This window comes from Neolamprologus multifasciatus, chromosome 1, assembly GCF_963576455.1.
Source record: "Neolamprologus multifasciatus chromosome 1, fNeoMul1.2, whole genome shotgun sequence".
NCBI classification, from domain to species: Eukaryota; Metazoa; Chordata; class Actinopteri; order Cichliformes; family Cichlidae; genus Neolamprologus; species Neolamprologus multifasciatus.
Window position 1 is genome coordinate 28,793,784 of NC_140439.1, and position 22,716 is coordinate 28,816,499.

The 22,716-nt window shown below is 39.1% G+C and overlaps 1 protein-coding gene across 1 annotated transcript; it reads right to left on the minus strand.

The window, feature by feature from the left end:
* Positions 1-1,232: 1,232 nt before the first annotated feature.
* On the minus strand, positions 1,233-20,098 carry loxl1 (lysyl oxidase-like 1). The gene is made up of 7 exons (XM_085154770.1): positions 18,516-20,098; positions 14,181-14,289; positions 12,835-12,972; positions 6,744-6,900; positions 6,284-6,379; positions 5,761-5,876; positions 1,233-3,751 (listed from the first exon to the last, which is right to left on the minus strand). The coding sequence occupies exons 1-7, from the start codon at positions 19,603-19,605 to the stop codon at positions 3,745-3,747; spliced, it is 1,713 nt and encodes a 570-aa protein (XP_085010896.1). The 5' UTR covers positions 19,606-20,098; the 3' UTR covers positions 1,233-3,744.
* Between the last annotated feature and the right edge of the window lie 2,618 nt (positions 20,099-22,716).

The window sequence follows — 22,716 nt, forward strand, 5'->3', positions numbered from 1 at the left end:
GGTCCACCAAGTAAATGTGATCCGTGAAATGTGGTACATCCCGAGATTTGATTTTCACCCAGGTGTCATCCACATATCTGAACCAATGGCTTGGTGGTGTTCCAGGGTAGGATAGCAAAGCTCTCTTTTCCAGTTCTTCCATGTACAAATTGGCCAAGATGGGTGAAACTGGGGAGCCCATGGCACACCCATGTTTCTGCCTGTAGAACTGAGCCTTGTATGTGAAGTAGGTGGAATGAAGACACAGTTCCAAAAGCAAACACACTTGTGAAAACTGTTAGTGATCCTTTATGTGTCAGGAGTATTGGAAGAGCTGAGACACTTTTTCTCTAAACACTGCAACTCCCTGGCTCGCAAACCCCAAAACACGCTGTTTTGGGGTCCACCCCAAGAATCCGGTCCTCCGACACAAACAGAGGAATATAGTGTTAAGTGCAAAGAGAATTCCCATGATTTATACACTCTGACTAAGCCGATGGCACAACACAGAAGAGCTTACTCGTCAGACCAGGACTCCGCAGTCTATTTACACTTACAGGCCAATGGCCACTCTTTTAATGATGAGGATGCACACCTCTTGGACAATCACACCATCTTACATCTCGCTGTGATTGCAGCCATTCCCCAACTCTCTGTGAATGTTACTCATGACTATTGATCAATTGTCATTGATCAGTGTTTGTTGATCAATTTGCATATTATTGATCAAGAAACTGACTTCACAGTCCGTTGTTCATCAGTGTACTAATTTTAGTCATTATGCAAATATACTGTTTATAAGTTTGGGGAAACTGGATTCAGCTGAGACTGAAGAAGTGATGAAACATTTCTCCCACTCAAAACACTACGAGCCGACAGTTTGTTTTTTGATTACATGACTGATTCATTTGGTGTCACCATGCAGCTGCATTCATTTTTTTTTTTTTGTCAGTATCTTATATGAAGGGTGTATTTTTCTATACTTGTAAAGGTCAGATTTGCATCCAAGCCAGAATTATGCCTGACAAAATAACATGCAGTACTTGGGAAAATGCCTTTGTGCATTAAACATATCACAGCTAATCTCTTACGAAGGAGGTGAATTCAGTAGCTTGTTACACTTGTCATAGAGCATTTCCCTTAGATCAGGTGACACATGCTACATGTGAGCTCACGTGCAAACCTGCTGCATGAAGCACAGTCAACTATTGCTGTAAGAGCAGTGCATATAATCAACCTTATGTGCACACAGCAAACATGTAAATGTTTTTATTATACAAGGCATTTTTGACAGGTGTTCACTGTTAGAAAAATACGGCACAGCCTCAAGACGGGTTAAAAATGCTGCATGTTAACCTACAGATAAGCTACCACCGAATGTCAGAGTCACAAGTTGTTGGATTTTTCTTGGCAAGTGTACAGTACGATCATGATCTACAGACTGGATTAAAGAACTAAGCTTTTATAGAACAATATGAAAGACCTGCACAGAAATTTGGATATGAAAAGCTTGAAAACACACACACAAAAAAAATAACAGTAAAAATCACATTTTGGTGCTTTGTCATTTGGCCAACAATTACATAATAGAAACCAGATTCTTACCCCTCCCAAAAATATAAACTTAAATATTAAAGTAACATGTAAGATGTTCTAGTTATGAAACCCAAGTTTAGCCACTACTTATGACTGAAATACTGTGTGCAAAACCCATTTAATCTTTTTACATTATGTATTTATCTCTCTATAAAAATACTGCTATTGTTAGTGGCAGGGTCTGTGAGTCTGTGCTTAAATCCAATTATATCATTACATGCATGCACGGGCAACCATGCATGCATGTAATCCAGCATTATTGTTTGTAATTTTATCTCACTGCATATCCTCACATTTCACTCTCTCTACACTATATCTATGCTTTATTAACTTACTGCTTACAGAACATTTGCTACTGTTGCTGCTTCACAATAAAAAATGCACCTCTGGCGAAACATGGGGCAACTTCTATTGTAGTGTGCATGCGCACAAATATGCAAAAATAAGCAAGTTTTCTCTTAGGTACAATCAAGTACAATCAATCATCAAAATTGCATCAGCAAGAGAAAAAATAAATAATGTTCTTTTTGGCTTTTTTTGATAGTAGATCAGTTGTAAATATTGGATGAAGTAGGATGATTGATTTGCCTCATCGTAGCACATGGCTGAATGTAGAAAATCTAACCATGGTTTGCTAATGGTATTATTGAAAAATGCTAGCTATTACTGACTTCAGTGAAAAAAATATGAGTCTGTTTGTCTTTATTGTAAACAAATCTTATCCTTAGATAGTATAGATAGTATAAACACACAGCATTTATTGTCAAATCAACCAGGACTGAGATCCAGAAGGACTAAAGCTGTTTTTCTAAAGTCATAATTTGGAGTGCGTGCTCAATGATATTGCCAGTTGATTTATGGTTTTTACCTGTGTGTTGTAACAGATTGGTAGGCAGCCATGGTAAACCACTGCAGGGATATCATTTCAAAACAACAGCTCATGAGTTGGAGAGGTAGGTAGTGACAGCTTTCTGGCACTCTGCATTATCATATTAAGGCATAGCAGTAGTTTGTCTTTTTTCCAACAACATATACTAGTTGAATAATTCAGATTATCAAGAAAGGAAAAAATATAGGTATTCACTGAATTCACAATTACAGTAACAGATCGAAATGGATACAACAAAATAATATCTATTATTAAAAACATGCATCTCTGGAATATTTGTATACACATTCTTCACATGGTATTGATGACCTATGTATCACTTGACCAGTGCTGGTGATTGAAGAAGAGACCACAAGATAGTGTAAGTATAGTGCTTGTGAATCTTATTTGTTGGAAAGAACCGATTTCTGCCAGCTGAGCTTCCTGTTACTGTTAAACTGAAATAAGAAAGGAGAAAAGAGGACATAACTCAAATATCTGAGGTTTTGGAGGAAAACTATGTCCGCTACTGACAGTCTGTCTTTTTTGCTGACTTCAAATTTGATGTTGCCAAATGAAAATATGACCTGCTGTCTTCCTCTTGCTGTTAACACAACATTAAACAGGATGTGCCCAGAGAGTCACAGGATTCCAGCCTGATCCACTGAGGCAGTGAAGAGAGAGAAAGAGAAAAAACTAACACATTATAGTTCTTCTGAGTCACTGGGCATCTCTGTCTGCCCCCACACTGCATGGATGAATGCACCTGGGAAGACTTTGTCCCCTAATTTTATTTGTTGGATTCCAGCTGAACCCTGACTTGTCTGGAACACTCATTTCAGCATGGGCACCATTTCATGCTTTTTATAATTCAAACAAAGCCACTCTGCGGGGGTGGCACAGCATAGATATTTGTGTGGATATACACAAACATAAACACCTCTTTGAAAGTCAGTGATGTGTCCTAGCATGTAACCAAGCCAGACTGGTACCGTGGCAATATGAGATATGTAAATGGGTGGGCAATATTATAGAACAGATTACAGGGATGCGAACTGTTGGTTCATTATTGGCATACTGACATGCGTTATGCATTATGCAGCAGTGCATACTTGTACTACTACCTCAGCACAATCTGATTGCTGGTGGAACCTATGCTTTTTTTGTCTGCCTGGGATCCCAAAACAGTGCAAAAATCAGAGACAAACGGCAACAATGAACAAACAAGAAATGGATTCCATTCACATTTCAATGGAATAGCGATCAGGGTCACTCTAATGTGGCAGCCTTCCAGTGTCTGATCAAGACCTGTAAGACAAACACATAAGAAACAACATCTGTGTTACATTCTTGGGAGAGAAATTTGGAGATGCTCTGTCACCAGTGTCATTACTTTCCTTTTTGCTGTATCTTTCTCATACTCATTAATGCATACATATTTAGGACCTTCATTAATGATTAGTTGTGTTGACATGAGGATTTCAGTGTTGAGACAGTTGTAAATGTACTCTACCTTTAAGTTTTGTCTGTAGTTCTTTGAGGTGATGGGAGGTTTGAAGTGACTGTTGTTGTGAACTGAAGTGAATTGTTCTGAATTAGAATAATTGCTTTATGAAAGGGGATATGTGTCAGCTATCCAGCTAGCTTAATAAAGTAAATGCTATTTGAAAAGATTTTTAAGGTATAAACTCTGTGCAACAAATTAAGATTGTGAGGTTCAAACCTGCTATCACAATAATATTATCTAAATGACTGTTTTCTGTTTTCTTTCTGCCGTCTGGGGGTTGTTTGCATCTGCAGCCTGAAGTAAAATTGGCAGACAGTGTGAGTCATGGTCAGATGCAAAACTCACAAAATGCTGATTTTCAGTTTACTTTAAACAATCTAATGTAAACCTTTTATTGTTCTGTTTATATAAACTGTCTTTTGAGACAGAGACTGGTGGTCCATCATCTACTTTGGTTTGTGATAGAGTAGCTGAGGTACAATGAGGCTTTATTTCACCTACTTCTAATGTTATTCTAAAGGCTGATTAGCTTCGAGGATAAGCTTCCATGTAGTCAGCCAAATACTACACCGACTTGGTCTTTTAAATGTAGCTTGTAACTTCATGTGCCCAATACAGTTGTATGTAGTCCTTGGCTGTAGAACAAGGTGCACTGCTTTTAAGTAAGATGAAGAAGAGAAATAAGTGCCAGAGCTGAGGAGAGCCCTCAAAAACTTTGTCATTTTCAGCAAGATTTACATTTTTTGTTATCATCAAACTGTAATTCAGTGGTTAAATTTAAAGTTTGACAGGCAATAATAATATATAACTTTTGCAATAATATCCGAGCTTTTAGGGTCTCAAGTTTGAATGTTTGCTCTGCTTTACAGACTGCACCTTTAGCTTTACTAAGTTTCATTATGCTGCTTCAATGCTGCACAAACTACACTAGCACTTATTGAAGCTTAGTACCATTCTGCTAAAACATTAAGATTAAGATGAGCACTTTAGTTTTATTACAATAACCATTTCTTAGTGTAGTGCTACAAAATATACTTACATAAATCATGTCATTTGGATTAAAATGTAACTATAGACATCTCTTTTATGTGATCACAGATAAAGTGATGATAAAGAAAAAGATAGAAAAAGTGCAGATAAGGACACTTGATATATTGATATCTATGACAGCAGGACTTTTAGCACCTGACGGCAGCATACAAATCTTTTATTGGTATCAGCAGTTAAAAAAAAACTATTATACTATAGTTTGCTATTATATCCAGCTTTTATTAGTGTGAATATGCTTTGGCAAACATATTTTAAGGTTTTGTTTCACTGCACCAATGTAACAAAGGGAGATTAGTTGGAGCACTCAAACCTCTTTATATAAAGTCTTTTCAAGAGGATATAATAGTAATTCAGAGTGCAATGATACACTTCCTAATAGCACTATTAACAAGTTCAACACCCCTACATCTCCCTTTGAGGGAGAATATCAAAGTTTCAGAGGCTCTTAATCTTAATGGGAGAATGAGAGCATAATTCATTAAATCATCAAATATTTCAACCACGAACCCATTAAGTCCACTAAGTACTTCAAAACACTGTGCAGCTCTTCAGATAGTTGCATTCAGCCGCCACCTTATCATATGATTTAATGTAACTCAGTGTGGGAAAGTGACACAAACCCTGATTTAAAGTTTTCACTTCAGTTTCCATTTAACAAAAGCATTTTCTTTCCAGGGAAAGGTCTTTAAATTGGGAGATCATTACAAATGCAATAATTAACCTCGCAGTGAATTAATGTCGTACATTATGTCTTACTTACTGTGCTATCTTGCAGTTTTTCGTTGTAACAAACCGTCCTGTGTAGTGAATGTTACACCTAACCACATTGTTGGTAAAGTCTGACTCCAGCACCAAGAATTTGGGATTAACCTGGAGCTGGAGATTAAACAAAGAGGGAAGATTATAATTTACCATAAACACAAATCATTGCAAACACTGGCTGCAAACAATGGCGCTGGTATAGATGAGAATAAAATATTCTTAACTGCATTATGAATAACTCTCAACTGAATGTATAGATCTTTTTGTGTGGACATTGGAGCAATATTGATTAAATAAAATATGCATGAACAACAGACAATATGATAGATGGGAAACCAGTGGCACTGAACCATAAGGTGCTGCAACCTGAAAAACTCCAGATAACAAGAAACCTAAAAACTTCATGACCTGGATCAATTTGTTTTGGTGGCCTTGACCCTTTCTCACTCTATGAAATGTACTCCTGTGCTGCTCGCTAACTTGCCATACCCATGCACGTCTGAGTCTCACTTGACTCTTACCTTTAGTATATAGTTTCCTGGTTGGATGTCAGTGATATCTATCCACTGGCAGTCAATATCAGCATTGTAAGTATCATAGCAGCCTGGGCTCAGACCCTGAAGAAACAGAGGCAAAAAGAGAGGTCGTAAGGAATACTGATCGATGCCAAAAACAGCTGTAATGGTCAAAAAGTGAATACGATTGGATTATCTAATAAACATGAACAGAGCATAGAAGTTTATTGCTAATGTAACATCAACAAGCTAAATTTCATCAGGGACCATTTTTTACTATTACATCAATTGTCAGATTTATGTATTGGTGAAATACTGATATGTTTATTTCATTTTTACAGGTGGACTAGTCACAAAATGCATACGTACAGAGGAGGGATATTGGCATGGTTCCTGATAACTATGATGTGAACCACCAAAGAATAATTGCCATTATATCCACTTCTGATTTTGTTTCTTGGATTACCTGAGTGTGAGCAGTGCAGGCATATCGCTTCAGGTGACCAAAGTCACACGTGGTGTCCTCCAGGCAGAAGCTAGCCTTGTGTCCCTCCGCCACTTTACGACCAGTACTGACCTCAAGTAAATCATAATGGCTGAACTCATCCATACTATGGTAATGTCTGTCAGAATGAGCAAACAAACAATCAAAGTGGGCGTCAAAAAGTTCAAACCAATGCTAATATTAGCAGTTATACAGTGTATCCCCATGGTAAAGTGTTATAGGAGAAATTACAATTAGTTTATTAATGCCATTATGCTGCTATTGTAATTGCTTTGCCTTCTTTGCTTAATTTTAAGTAATTCAAATTTAAACTTCTAAGACAAAAACTGAATTGATGCACTGTCTATTCAGCCCGGTGACCTCAGCTGTTAACATTTTGTAACTGACGTTGCACCTTGACTGAACACATCATAAATCATCAAAGGGTAATGATACTAATTAATGACAACAATAAAGCATTGCTGAAGCAAGGTATTAGCACCCTAATGATGTATGAATGTTACTAATTAGCTTGTACAAATCGGCAAGATCAGAGGTGTTTGCGTGAGTGTGTGTGGGTGTGAGTTGGTGTTTACGCTTTTTTTTTTGTTTGAGCATGGTTATTTTTAAGCGTGCATGCACATATCAATGTGTGTCATTTGTGTGTCACAGTATGAACACATTGCTATGCCTCTGTGTTTGTGTGTTTGCACAGCTTTAGCAGCTTAGGAAAGCCTGGATGCACATGACCACTGATCATCTCAACTGAACCGGAATATCAACCGAGTGGCTCTTAGTTTATGACTCTGTCAATGAGCCGGTCCATTTGAAATCATCTGCAATATTAACTGCTATGTGGCTTGATCATCTCCCACATGTCAAAGTGACCCAGGATGCTATTCGCTATTTACAAGCATGCTGTGCACATAATTGTGGTGCAAGCAGGCATGTGCATATTTGCATTGAGAGGTGACAACATAATTTGATGTTGATGAGGAAGCCCTACTTTTGGGTCACTATTTTGATGGATTTTTGCAAAGCACTTGCAAGAACTGAGTTATTAAAACATAAAAAATAGAAATATGCATTTCTTTGCCAAATTCGTTTCATTTTTTTTGGGGGTGGGGGTGGGGGTTGCCTTTCTTTATTTTCCTACATATACAAGTTTAAAGCATTTTCTTTAACTTGAGTTTAGATGGTTCTGTTTTCAAGGACACTAAATTACAAAGAAAATATCTGCACCAGCACTGGAACACAGTGATAAGTTTAAGGAGTAGTTGATGGGTTTCTTTACATGATGTTATTTGTTATACAGATACAGTGTTATAGCAGCAATATTTATATTCTAAGTAGCTATAGTTATAAAACTATTAATTAATGTATAGATGTAGTCTAATGTGGAGAACGTAGGGGAAAACTAAATTCAAACAATAAAAAAGCCTATGCCAATTTAAAAAACAAACAAACAAACAATGCATTATGCATTACAGGAATTAAACACTTAAATTAGTAGTTGCAATATTTTTTTTATATCATTGCTAAGTTCCTCCATTGCTTTGTCGTGGTGGAGACTGCAGCTATAGCGGGTGAGGTAAGCACTGGATCCGTTACTCTCAGACACACTCAGACTATATAAATATTGCCCTTTTGCCTTACTTCATAGCCTGTGTTTCAACACAGCAACAGCTTTTACTGGAACAGTCATTAAAGATTGAAGGATGGCTTGGAAGGAAAAGTGGGTACTTTCCACTGATGGAGCAAGTGACCATTCAAGGACTCATTTGTTCCATAGAAGAGCCAACCAATTAGGGAAGGATTTCAGGTAGAAACCTGTCTGTTGTTATCTAAGGCTAAACACTGTCTTCATTCTAACTCAGGCCATAAATTACTATTTTGTCTCTTTTGGCGTACAAATATCGATGACTGTGGCTGTTTATATCCTGTTTTTTTATTGGGGGGTAAATGGGTACGCACGCAATTTGTGTGAGTGCATACATTCACATTTTTGTATAAAACAAGGAGGGAACTTGAAGGCCTGGAATGCTGAAACACAGCATTTGTTTGTGTTCCTGGAACTGGCATTCATTTCAGTGGCAGTCTTGAGATGATTATCTTCAGCAAGTGTGTGTATGTGTTTGTGAAATAGAAGGAAAGGGTGCAGGAAGCAAAGCTGGATGACGAGATGCCTGGAAGGGTCCCTCTCCTCTTTTGATTTTTGGATCCCCTTATTGACTATGTCAACTATAGGGAATGTAGTGTTGGAAGAACATATAGGGGATTTAACAAGAATAGCTTGTATTGGTAATGTACAAAACATTCCAATCCTTCTTAGCTGTGAGTCATTTTCCACTCGTCTAGCAACAAACAAGACTTTGAGGGTTCCTCAGATCAGAGCGAGGGTTATAAAACACAGGAATTACAGTAGGTTCTTTGAGAACTATTTAGCAGTGGCCTGACATTTGCCTTCCAAAATGTGGAGGACCAGGATATGAAGACATACATCAAAGCACCTGCATAAATAGTGGCTGTAATCTTTGACCAAAAAGGTCACATAGCTTAATACAGTTGTAACATATGAGAGTGAGATAAACAGAGCACAGGCTGAAGAATTATATTAGTAACTAGTGAAAAATGAGTCAAACCGTTTTAATGAACTTCTGATTCTTCCACCACTGGAATAAAAACATGATCTACCTGGATTTCTTTGTTCTCATTCGTGTAAAATAAAGATACAGAATTTCAACATTTTACAACCCTTGATGCTCAGAGAGAGCTCCCTTTTTTGATACCTATGTGCAAAAAATAGGAGTGGATGAAATGAAAAGCAAAACTGTCAACTGTCACTTGATTTGACAAAAATGTAGGGCAGGAAAGTTTATTGTGAGAATCTGGGCTAGAGATTTTCTTCCCCTAAAGAGGCTTCTTTGTAACCAAACACTCTGTCCCAGTAACCCATATCTGTGCTATCATACTTTAGCAGCAATTTGATCTGGTGTCATAGATTGACAGGAAAAATTGATTGATTTGTCATTCTGATCACACAGTCAGCGGAATGATTGCCTTGGCTTTCTGCCTCTTGGGAACCACTGTGTAAATGTAGACTGATGTCAAGCAGCAACAACACTGCCAATCTCCTAACGGCCAGTCACATTCCTCTAAGATGAGAAAAGTAAGGAGAGCCTTGATCCTGTGTCAGCAAGCAGACTTGTTGAAATGGAGATTTAAAAAAAAAACAGCCTTCATTTAATATAATATAAGAAAAGAATAATATGTCTCAAATCACATAAGATAGTCATAAGATATTTATGATCTTATGACTAAGATCATAAATATTTGATCTTAGTCGGCTTAATTTATATATATACTAAATAAACTCCAGCTTGTCCAGAATGCAGCAGCCAGCTGGACATGACTTCTATTTTAGCTTCTTAGGGACTGGTTAACTTTAGACTTGATTTGAAGATTTAATTGGCAGATTTTGAGGCACATTCTAGACTAGACTTGCACTAAAGTATAGTAAAGATCATCTCACACCTTTTTTGCCAGGTGCCAGCCTGGGGTCCTCAGCCAAGGCTCTGTTAGTATGTCCAGAATCTCATCTGAGAACCTAAGGAGGCTACTAGCCTTTTGTTGTTAGGGGACCTAGTCTCTAGAGCAGTCTTCATGAGGCGATCAGATTAGTGAGTTCCCTAATATCTCTTAAAGACATATTTCTATATAAGGTCTGTGTACTGAGAAAGACAGTGAGAGTTCTGTTTGTCAAATTGGTCAAACCAACACAGCTGTATTCCATTATTTTTTGTATAATGTGGCTTGGCTCTGGACTCCACAGGTTACCAACCTCTGCTCTGTAGCCAGATTACTGAAATAAGTGAAACAGGACTTTTTTAGTCAACCAGCTCAAGGTCTGTCCTTATTTGTGAAGTGATAATTTAGGCTACAACATGATAGTTTTCATGATAGTGTAACACCCAAGACAGCTGACCTCACATCGCACTGAAAAACTGAAAAAGAATCTTTTAGGTGTCCCAGTTGGATATGCAGTCCTATATCCATTCATGTGGCCATATTGCAATAAAGCTTTTTATACTGCCATTCACACAGTAGTTAAATACTGTTGCTTGTGTTTTATTCCTTAGTGCAAAAACACAGCTTGCTTGGGTGTGATGTACAGTGGGGCAAAAAAGTATTTAGTCAGCCACCGATTGTGCAAGTTCCCCCACTTAAAATGATGACAGAGGTCAGTAATTTGCACCAGAGGTACACTTCAACTGTGAGAGACAGAATGTGAAAAAAAAATCCATGAATTCACATGGTAGGATTTGTAAAGAATTTATTCGTAAATCAGGGTGGAAAATAAGTATTTGGTCAATAACAAAAATACAACTCAATACTTTGTAACATTTGCCTTTGCCTTTGTTGGCAATAACAGAGGTCAAACGTTTACTATAGGTCTTTACCAGGTTTGCACACACAGTAGCTGGTATTTTGGCCCATTCCTCCATGCAGATCTTCTCAAGAGCAGTGATGTTTTGGGGCTGTCGCCGAGCAACACGGACTTTCAACTCCCGCCACAGATTTTCTATGGGGTTGAGGTCTGGAGACTGGCTAGGCCACTCCAGGACTTTCAAATGCTTCTTACGGAGCCACTCCTTTGTTGCCCGGGCGGTGTGTTTTGGATCATTGTCATGTTGGAAGACCCAGCCTCGTTTCATCTTCAAAGTTCTCACTGATGGAAGGAGGTTTTGGCTCAAAATCTCACGATACTTGGCCCCATTCATTCTGTCCTTAACACGGATCAGTCGTCCTGTCCCCTTGGCAGAAAAACAGCCCCATAGCATGATGTTTCCACCCCCATGCTTCACAGTAGGTATGGTGTTCTTGGGATGCAACTCAGTATTCTTCTTCCTCCAAACACGACGAGTTGAGTTTATACCAAAAAGTTCTACTTTGGTTTCAACTGACCACATGACATTCTCCCAATCCTCTGCTGTATCATCCATGTGCTCTCTGGCAAACTTCAGACGGGCCTGGACATGCACTGGCTTCAGCAGCGGAACACGTCTGGCACTGCGGGATTTGATTCCCTGCCGTTGTAGTGTGTTACTGATGGTGACCTTTGTTATTTGGTCCCAGCTCTCTGCAGGTCATTCACCAGGTCCCCCCGTGTGGTTCTGGGATCTTTGCTCACCGTTCTCATGATCATTTTGACCCCACGGGATGAGATCTTGCGTGGAGCCCCAGATCGAGGGAGATTATCAGTGGTCTTGTATGTCTTCCATTTTCTGATGATTGCTCCCACAGTTGATTTTTTCACACCAAGCTGCTTGCCTATTGTAGATTCACTCTTCCCAGTCTGGTGCAGGTCTACAATTCTTTTCCTGGTGTCCTTCGAAAGCTCTTTGGTCTTGGCCATGGCGGAGTTTGGAGTCTGACTGGTTGAGGCTGTGGACAGGTGTCTTTTATACAGATGATGAGGTCAAACAGGTGCCATTCATACAGGTAACGAGTGGGGGACAGAAAAGCTTCTTACAGAAGACGTTACAGGTCTGTGAGAGCCAGGGATTTTCCTTGTTTGAGGTGACCAAATACTTATTTTCCACCCTGATTTACGAATAAATTCTTTACAAATCCTACCATGTGAATTCATGGATTTTTTTTTCACATTCTGTCTCTCACAGTTGTACCTCTGGTGCAAATTACTGACCTCTGTCATCATTTTAAGTGGGGGAACTTGCACAATCGGTGGCTGACTAAATACTTTTTTGCCCCACTGTATATTCTTGCTTTGGTGGATTCAGTGTAATTAACCATTCGTATTTGATACTTCTCCGACTCTAAATTTTTAGCAACTAATCCTTGTAAGGATTTCTTATTATACTTAATAGTATATACCTGTCTCTCATGCACAAAGAACAAAAAATGTTCTCTTAATTGAAGTTGAAATAATTAAAACTGACAATTTTAAAAAAACAATGAGGACATATTTTAAATATATTGGTTAAAATAAATGCATTCATTCAACTGAATCTGAAAACCTGCTGTGCACTATTGTACATTATTAAGCACTTACTGATGACAGCTGTGCCACTCCCAGGTATGACGTGGCCTGTTCGGCATGAAGTCAGCAGTTCCCTTGTTCTTCACTCGCTGTGGAAATCGTAGCAAGACCCTCACATCATAGTCAGTGGTCTCAGAGGTATAGGCAGAGCTAAATTGTGTACATACATGAAGACAAAAATGATGAGGGGAAGTGTTGGATGCAGGCACGTCTGTTTCTCATAACTAAGACAAGGAAAAAAAGAGCCCAACTGAAAATCTTTGAGGCAGGAGCATAGCTACTATATATTTCATTCTACAGATTAAAACCATCTCTCCAAACACACTGTTTCAACATGGGCAGTGGGGGGAAAAAAGCAACCTATACACAATTAACTTTTTGTGCGAAAAAGGAGACACAACCTCGAGTTCACAATACCACTGAAGATCTAAGCCATTCATCTTGTGACTGTTGTTGACATTGGAGTGTATGGCAAATTACAACAGCCCATCTGTGGGTGATTGCTGCAGACTCAAGCAGGATATGAAAGGGCTTTGAGGGATGGCTGTGCTTGTGATGGGAAGAGAGCAAATAGAGGAGCCACAGGGACAACACATTTCCATCATTTCAATGGTGTCCTTAGTGCAGAGGCAGTCAAAGGGCCCAGGCCTGAGGCTCAGGGGATGCTTTTCACCAACACTGAGAAATGAAAGTAAGGACAGCCTCTATCCAGTCTTTTAAAGGGACCAGGATTTAGCTCATGTAAGTTGTGCTGTTAGTCAACTTTTTTCATTATTTATTTCAGAAATTATTGCACGGAATGGATATAATCCTGAAGGCTGAGTTCAAATAATGGATGGTTCATTCGCCGGTTAATGCTGCCCAAAGGTGAAGCAGCTCATAAAAACATGCTAGTCTTTCATAAAACTTTACATTTTGTTGTTAATGCATAAACCAAAGTGTGTAACCTGGACAGGACTCTAGCCTATGAAAAGTGCTACACAATTTAGTGTTTCCATTTACTGTTTTTGCAAACAGGCTCAATGATGCCCTTAACCCCTTAATGCCCAGTGCATCATATTTGATACATACAGATTTGTTTTTGTTTTTGTCTGAAAAAACTAAATAAATTCCACAATACCCTTTTATTGTTGAATTTATTTAGTAGAAAATGCAATACAAATTAAAAACCATATATGGAAATTAAAATGTAATTAATTTAAAAAAATCAATAAACTCTCGATTTTTAAAGAAATTACAATATTTGATAATTATTTCATGGTTCGAACATTAAAAGGTTAAGCTTTTTAAAATAAGAATTTGTCACAAGCACAAAAACTAAAGAAATATACGAATAAACAAACATAGGATGTCTTTACCTGGACAGACATTTCTCCTCAGCAGCACAGCGAAGAGAGTACATGTGGGCTCTCTGAATATACGTCGAAGCCTGGACATAGTTGGGATCAGGGACCAGGTCAGGCAAACCTGAAATAACATATAGACTTTTCAGCCTCTGTTGTCATTCACCAAGTTATCCAGTATCACACAATGCTGCTACAAAAGAAGCTCTAACATTTGGAAACAAAAAATATTTTTACACATATAATTTAAATGCTGTAGTAATGAATTTGCTGTAGTTCAAGCAAAAAGATGCATTAACACTGTCAAGTTCACCTAGTTTTCAACGTGTTTTTTTTTTTTTAAGAGAAAGGTAAATGGAGTGGTGTTGATGGAAGACATAATGGGCAAAATTTCAGCAACATGGCCCACAGTTCAAGAGTGGGTTACACTATAGACCCAGTGACCACTAATTACTGTGCATTCCAGATTATTATCATGGCTTTCTAATGAGACACTTTCGCTGTGAGGGGCCTCTTTGACAGAGGTGAATTAGGGGTCAAAGAGCACAAGGGTTACATCTGAATCCATTATCTACAAAATCCCCAAAACAAAAAAGAAGTATACAGCCTCACCCCGATTATATGTACTTATACTGTCAGTCTTATTAAATATACAGTATCATTTATTTAAAAGGTGGAAAAAAATATATACCTTGCTCGCCTACTTGCTCGGCTAATATAATGTGATCTTCCAAAATACAAATTTTGACATGAACATGTCACTTCAGCTTAACCTTAAATGTAACAAACAGACAAGTCATACCTGCTAGGGACAAGGCTAAATTTGGAAATGTCTGAGAGTATTACAGAAGGGCTGGTTGCAATTCAGCCCAGGTTTTTCACTATTTTTGTTTCTCAAAACAAGTGACAAAGATTAAGAGATGTAGCAAAGTAATCAGTGATACATAGAGAAAGCCAGACAGAGCGAGAGAATGTAATGTATGTGCTAGGGCAAAACAACAATGATCTCAAACCAACTTCTGTTTTTAAAGTGGGTCACTGACCACATCTTTTAGAAAAACTGAGGAATAAGTTGAAAGAAAAAAAAAGCAGGCCTGACTTGCCAGCAATGGTCTCTGACATGGCTTATCACCTATCTCTGTTTGGTTCGCAAAGGCCAGGCACATTTAAATGTGAGCTTGTTAAAACAACTGAAAGTCAAACCTTCTGACCTCTAAGCCTGGAAATCACCAAATCAAGTGCAATCTTTAATTCATGTTGTAGTGTGAGTGCAATGGGGGTAAAAAACAAACAAACAAACATATCTTTTGATTTAGGACTCACAATAATGTGTTTAGTTGTAGCATGTTGTGGAAAATACACAGAAATGTCCTGGCATCTAACATCCAGGTGAGTCTTCCCCCCCAACTTGCAAGTTTAAATAAGGACTTTCCCTTTGAGGAGGCTGTGTAAATATCCCATCTGACATCTCTCTCTGAAGAACACATACAAGACAGGAGAAGACTTCCTGCGCCAGACCATGTAAACACTGTAAACCAGTGTGAAACACAGAGGTTTTCCAACAGAACTCTCAACTCCAAATATTTTCTCCTCACCCTAGGAAGGCTTTGTTCTCTGCCCCCTAATCTTTTGAGATGTGAAAGTGGGTCTCTTTCAGAAGGATAAAGTGTATTGAGACGCCAAAGCTGATCGGCTCTCAACAGCATGTGACAAAGCCGCACATTACACTCTAAGTGGGGCACAGAGAAAAGAAACTGAATCTTGCCAAGCTTTTTATACCATCGAATATAGGATAATAAAAGACATGAGGTCTCCCTTTCTAGATACTCCCATGTTGAGCTAGAGCTGTTACTGCAAAAAGATTGGAATACTTAAAATTCAGTGTTCTCATTTGAATATTGAATCATAATCACAACATCTGACCCACATGGTTAACTCTAAACCAACTATAAACCAACATTCCTTTGTTGGTTTATTTATCTTTTCCACTTCTCCTTGCAATATGGCATCTATGTCGTGCATTTTCATGTTTATTAAACATTTTAGTTTTGGTGGTCAGTGAGAATGTTACAGATTAACTTTAGTGAGATGTTGAAATCTTTTCCTTGTATGCCTGAATGTAATGAATGCAATAACTGCAGCACTGTACAAGTTACTGTATAATTATTCTCACTCCTGACTGTAGGAGGCTTTGCTGGTGAATATGAGAATATGAATATTGAGCTATAAGGGTAAAGCTGGGTTAGATTTCTTTGCCAGAAAACACTGAAGATTACATAGCATTCACAAAAACACTGTAAAGGAGTAGCTTCCAAAACTAGAGGCACACAAAGCCTACACAGACAAAATCACATTTGTGGCAATATAAAGTAAATGGCCTTGGTTGATCACCTTTATTTTGCAAATATGTCTCAGTTTTAATCATAATTTGATAAACTTATTATATGCTGAGGATGGCAGAGACGTGAGTTAAGCCTTTCCTCTTTCTAGGCCTGGGTTGTGGCTCATGTAAAGTGCCTCATAGCCAGTGTGGGTCAAGAAATATAGGAACAAACTTGTTAAACTGTTCTAATTTTGCAGATATGGTTCTAGGGCCACATATTGTAGTATGTCACATCCTATTGGCTGCATATTATCTGGCATTCAAGCTGGTGGTTGTGCACTACAATCAGTGTTAACACCTGAGAAACAACTGCAGCTATTTGTACATTCATGTTTTTGTTGCCAGTGATGACATTTACCATGTTGCCCACCTCCGCTTAACCTAAGACCTCTATGTGCTTGGTATTTTACCTTTGAACTGATTTTAGTAGAAATTATTTGTAATGAGAATTTTTGTTATTGCAACTGATACAGATTATACTTGGTGTGTATTCTGTGCTTCACAGTGTCTGATACAATACACGATTGAATTTAAAAATGGCAGTGTAAATACACTTCTCTTCTTACGTCACCTTTAACACAACTTTACTATAGATCAGAGTAGTTATTATGATACTGTACCAGTTTAATGCCTTGCCGTGACGCAGTGCAATAAAAATGTCAGCTTTTCAACAGCTCCCAGTGACTGAATCTTTATCACAATGATTACTGAGAGCACTAAGGCATCTGCACACATGTTGGCTTTTTGTGCCTTGGAAATGGCTCCCAGCTCTAGAGTATTTAATGAATGAGTCTTGTAAGGCGTACAGCACACTAGAGAGACTGCTGTGCAGTATGGCAGATTATTGAGTAAAACAAAACGATAAACCTGCATTAACAGTCTGAGAATCTCATTGGAGGCCCTCATCTCCTCCCTATTCAAACCAGACACAGCTTCTGGCACGCAGAATATAGACACACATGTTGTTTGCATTGAACTAAGTCATTTCAAAATCTACATAGAGCTGAATAATTTATGAAAATGAGTGTTATTAATTGCTAATAGTTTAAAAGAAATCATAACCTATGGCAAATAAACATTTCAAAGACAGTTCACTGCATGCTTTGACCCTCCTCATACTTCCCCCGAGGACTTTTACTAAATATTTATTTGATTTTCTGTAGCTGAAGCAATGGACCCCATGTGTTACAGGGACTTTCCACACTCTCCCTTCCCCTAAGGGAGTGGTGAAGTACTGTATCACCCTCCCTTGTTTCCCCTCAACTGCCATCAAACCCAGGAGGTAGCCACCAACACCCCGTCACCAGCCCCCTCCTATGAGGTCACCACCATCATTACTAAACTACACACGCCTCATGAACCAGTGTACTTTGTAGAAGCACAGCACACCCCCACACAAAACACAGGGTTTCTTGTGTCTGCTCTCTGTACATTGGCAGCCTTTGCTCGGCACCTGGTTTCAATAACCATACAAGTGGGAAAAGATGAACCTTGTGTCGACTTTTCTTTGTTTGTAAACTGAAAGAAGTTGAATTTTAAACAGCTGTTTCATTCCAATTACTTAAGATTTCTGATAAACATGTGAAGAAGATGACTGGAAAAACATTACGGTGTACTTGAAAGGGTGGTGGCCTTTCTATTACTCTCGGTCTTGCATATTTTGCATTCATATCTAGAGCAACAAGAGAGATCAGATGGCCAGCTTTTCATTTTTTGCCTCACAGACTGAAATACCTTGGGTGAATGCCTAGAACTGAACATGTGCCTGGTTTGAACTGAAAATGTCAAATATAATAAGTGCTTCAAGATTTCCTTGAAAACCAAACACAATCTTGGATCTAAAGCCATTTCACTTGTGTCACAGCCTAGTTTGATATTATTAAGATGTAGCTAAATGCCCTGACCAAAGTGGTCAATGAAAGATACACTGTGTTAGTTTATCAATGACAAAATAAACCATACTTTACCTCTCTGATTTGGTCGGTACACACTAACGCCATTCGAATTAGGGTTCTCAACAGCAGAATTTAGAGAATTTCTGCCTGAGGGAACGGATTGTACAAAGGGAGGCTGGGGTCTTCCAAATGGAGGAAACTGCTCATATTGGGGGCTCCTGACTGGAGGTTGATTAGCAGGTCCTGATCTGTCTACTATCACAGGAGGGGCCTGGTTGGCATCAGGGGCAGGAATGGCAGGAGCAGATTCCTCATTGTAGAGACTGTGAGTGTATCTGCGGTCCAGACCATCAGCAAATGGCAGCTGGGGAGCACGTGCAGGCACCACAGGATTGGATGCGTAGCCATATGACTGGTAGTAATGATAGCCATCATCAGTAAAGTCAGACGGAGAGCCTGGGAGCACAGGGGCCAAACCACCTCCATATATACCTCCAGTATACCCTCGTCCAGTGCCATATCCTGTTCCACCATACGCTCCACCAATAACAGGCTGAAAGGGGGGCTCGTAGCTCCTGACTGGTACATCCCCGAAACTGGGGTCATAAGGCACTGGTTGGAAAGGAGGCTGTTGAGGCAATGGGTACTGTGGGTAGGCTGGTATGTTATATGAAGATGAAGAAAAGGAAGAGGATGATGATACTGAGGAAGAGCCTGTAGATGGCCGGAAGCGACTGCTAGAGGATCCCTGGAATTGGCTACTTCCAGTGCTACCTGTGGTTTGTCTCCAGTTATCAGGCACTTGTCCAAAGCCAAAAGGATGCCTTGCCTGTCCACGGACAGTTTCAGAGGATCCTCTTGAAGGAGCCTGTCTGCGGACATTGCCTCCTTGAGGTCTGCGTGAAGAGCGTGGACGAGAATCTGCCACAACCACCCTCGAACCTCTGTCCTGGGTCCCTTCCCCAGCAGGAATGTATTCAGCTCCACTGTTCAGTAGGCTATAAACCTGGCCATTGTTCTCCCACTGAATCACCTGCCTCCACGGGGTGGAAGAGCTGTCCTGCCCTTCACCCTGGCTCTGTCCCTGAGTCTGTGTGGCAACCTGAGCCTGCCCTGAACTCAACGGGATGAATGCCAAACATGCCACAAAAATAGAAAACATACTGGCTCCAACGACAGCACACCTCCCAGAAAACCAGACAAAACAACAATAACCAAAAAGCAACAAAAACAAACTAACAAAAAAATACCTTCCAAGTCCACCAGAAAATCAAACTTAAACCACCTGCAGTTCTGTCAATAAAACATGTGTTTCCTCTTCCCGTGGGTAGAGCTTTGGTGCAAGTGTTGAGAAAGATGCAGAGTTGAAAAGCCTGTGGTTGAGTGCATCTGCGGTTCTTCACTGCCAGCAGCAGAGGAGGTTGAATGTGCATTCAGGAGCAATGACACCCAGGAGAGTGAAAATGGGGTTCAGCAGACCCACTATTGGTGTTACCCTCTGCTAGTGCTATGAGAATATGCCCTGACTTCTCGTGTGTCTTCTAGCTCGCCTGTCAGTAGACTGAGCATTGCTCTCTGCCTTCAAAAAAGAAAAGCCTGTGCACTGCACGACTGCAAGCTTCTATTTGCCTGATTGCTTACAACGGGTTGTGAAAAAAAATCTCAAACTTTTTTTTCCTTTTTTTTAAGGGGAGGTCCTGCATGGCCCTAGTGCTAGTGATATTCCTTACATGAGCTTCCCCAGAGTCAATATTATTATCTTCAAAGGAGTTCAGACATAGTAACACATCTTTCTTTTATCCTTGCGTGAATTCTTATAAGCCAATATAGACAGTGTGACCTTGACTACTCCAGAGGCTTGTTAAATTGACACTCTGTTTTTAAAACTTTTGAAATTACAGCACCCTTGTGCAGATGGTTAATTACCTAATTGGTTACAGGAGTTGTCACAAAACCACTGATGCAAGCCACACAATAAATATCCTCTGGTAGCATAAAGCACTTCTTAATTTTGAAAGGCATTTTGAGTGGACCTTGCAGAGTGAACACAGAGTGAATATAAATGGGATATGCTCAATGTAATATAAGCTATTCTCAAATATGAATGAAATAATATCATCCTTCAACACAGTTCTCTCTTTATATGGTGAATTTTAGAAAATGTGTTTTGTATACCCCACCCAAAGAAATATCAAACTACGGTCAATTACAACAGTGTTCAAAACCCTCCTCCCATCAAAAACAAACAGTCCTCCCTTCTCCACCCCTCATTCCCTTTTCTACATTTTGTGCATTCCCTCAGTCCCCTGAATGCACAAAAGACATGCTGAGAGTATATTCCATGTTCCCGAGCAAGACAGAACTGCGTGTGCTTTTGTCAGTGAATACTTCTAAATCAGTTATGCACTCTGAGGCCCTCATTTCTACAATGTTCAGTGAGAAAAGTCATTAGTAAACACATTCACTTGGGATTTGAAACTGTTTGGTTGCTGCTTGCCTTGATAGAGTGCACGCAGAAAGAATCAGATTTCCCCGTTATCAAAGTCAGCAGTTTGTATTTTCCTTGGCATGTCTCACCGGGGCAAATGGTCACAACGTGCCACAGACCAAAGAAAGGACAACATTCTTCCAGAGCTGTAGTGGTAAACATTCACTATGGCTCTCTTAAAAAGGACAGAGAAAACAACCTGAAGCTGATTTCAGTGTGTCATTTAAATGTAGTGCAAGGAAAAGCATCATTAAATGTGTGAGTTTGTGTGTGAATTTTTGGTGTGACACTTTATGAGGTGATTTAAAGTGGCATAAAAAAATTCCTTTAGGAAGGACAATGTCCAATACTTCATACCCACATTGCCCCACTTTGTTGAGTACTTATTAAAGCTGAGATTCTTTTTTTTCTTTTTCTTTTTTTAGAGCAACCTTGTTTTTATGACTTACATGCTCCTAGACTTCATTTTTGGCTAGTTAAGCTTGAGGGTTTTTCTTTTCCTAATTACAGATTGATCCCAGAGGATTTTCCTGGGAGTCAGAAATTGCTGCTTAAAAGAGGAAGACCAATAGAGAGCCCCGGTGCCTTGAAATCTTGTCACTGAGACATTCCTTAGAGATTAAGCTAAGTTGTGAGGCAAGGTTGGCTGTTTTTGTGACTACTGTGTGCATCTGCTGTCTGCTGGAAACACCATGTACCCTGTGAAGTACGGTGAAAGAACACATTGATCTCAGTGACTATACAGCACAGGAGGAAAACCCAGGGAGTAGGTATCCTGCTGAGAGCAACCTTTAGCTGCACTGAATCAGAGCTAGGCATCCTCTTATATACTTAGAACTTTATCCTATGAAACAGTGTATGTAGACAGTACATACCGACGTTACCGAGTGTTTTTAGTCTAGAATTATATTGAATGGAATGTTTAGTTTAACTCTTTACAAACACTTTTTAATCAGGCGAGATTTCTTTTTTTTTCTTTTTTACAAAAGAGCTGTCTCTTTTCCATAGGGATGCTTTTTGTGCAGTGTAGATTTCAAGTTAATTTTGACAACTGACGCAAGATCACATAAGCAAATCACAATATAATGAAAAAAAACCTTCTCTTTCTTAGAAGAAATAAGTTCAGATTTGCTGCTGACAGTTGGCATAAGACCTGGGTTTTCGCAATATATATATATATATATATAAATATCCTTCCCTTATTTCCAAAATGAATGACACTGTCTGTTACACAACTAAAAGTGTAGAACATCTACCTTCTTGCACATACCCACAATGCCCTGTATTTGTGTGATGTAAAATGGAACAACGCAGCAATAGTTCAGCAAACATGGTTTTATGAAGTGAGACTTGTGTTACGGCTAAATTTGTGTATTCAATGTCAAACATGAAAACCCCACTTCCTGAAGTCGGCTAAGAATTTGACACATTCAGCATTTTGTTGTCCTACAGCTTTCCTTCCCCATCTGTAATCTGCTTGAGAAACATAAAAGATTGCTGTGGTGGCATTTTGTGTGGAACATTTCCAGCTCTTTGGCAAATGATTTTTGGGTCATGTTGGGGAGTTTTTTTTGTTTTGTTTTTTTTAATTTAATCCAAACATTAAAGAATACAGAGCCTTTGTTGTTGAGGAGCATTGATTTGATCTGTAACGTAGGTGTTAAAATAGGTCAGTGAAATTGTTTCAACCTTCCTGCAATAAAAAAAGGGTTTATTATTTCAGTTAAAACAGGCCTGCAAGTACAGTACACCCAGCAATAAGTTCATTTATAGCTTTACATTAAA

What these genes read in the sequence shown, in the direction of transcription:
- loxl1 (XM_085154770.1), bottom strand. Translation starts at nt 19,605, where the DNA reads ATGTTTTCTATTTTTGTGGCATGTTTGGCATTCATCCCGTTGAGTTCA. An exon ending in GTACCGACCAAATCAGAGAG is followed by an intron (nt 14,290 to 18,515) that starts GTAAAGTATGGT and finishes ATGTTATTTCAG; the next exon opens with GTTTGCCTGACCTGGTCCCT. An exon ending in GAGGAGAAATGTCTGTCCAG is followed by an intron (nt 12,973 to 14,180) that starts GTAAAGACATCC and finishes TACACAATTTAG; the next exon opens with CTCTGCCTATACCTCTGAGA.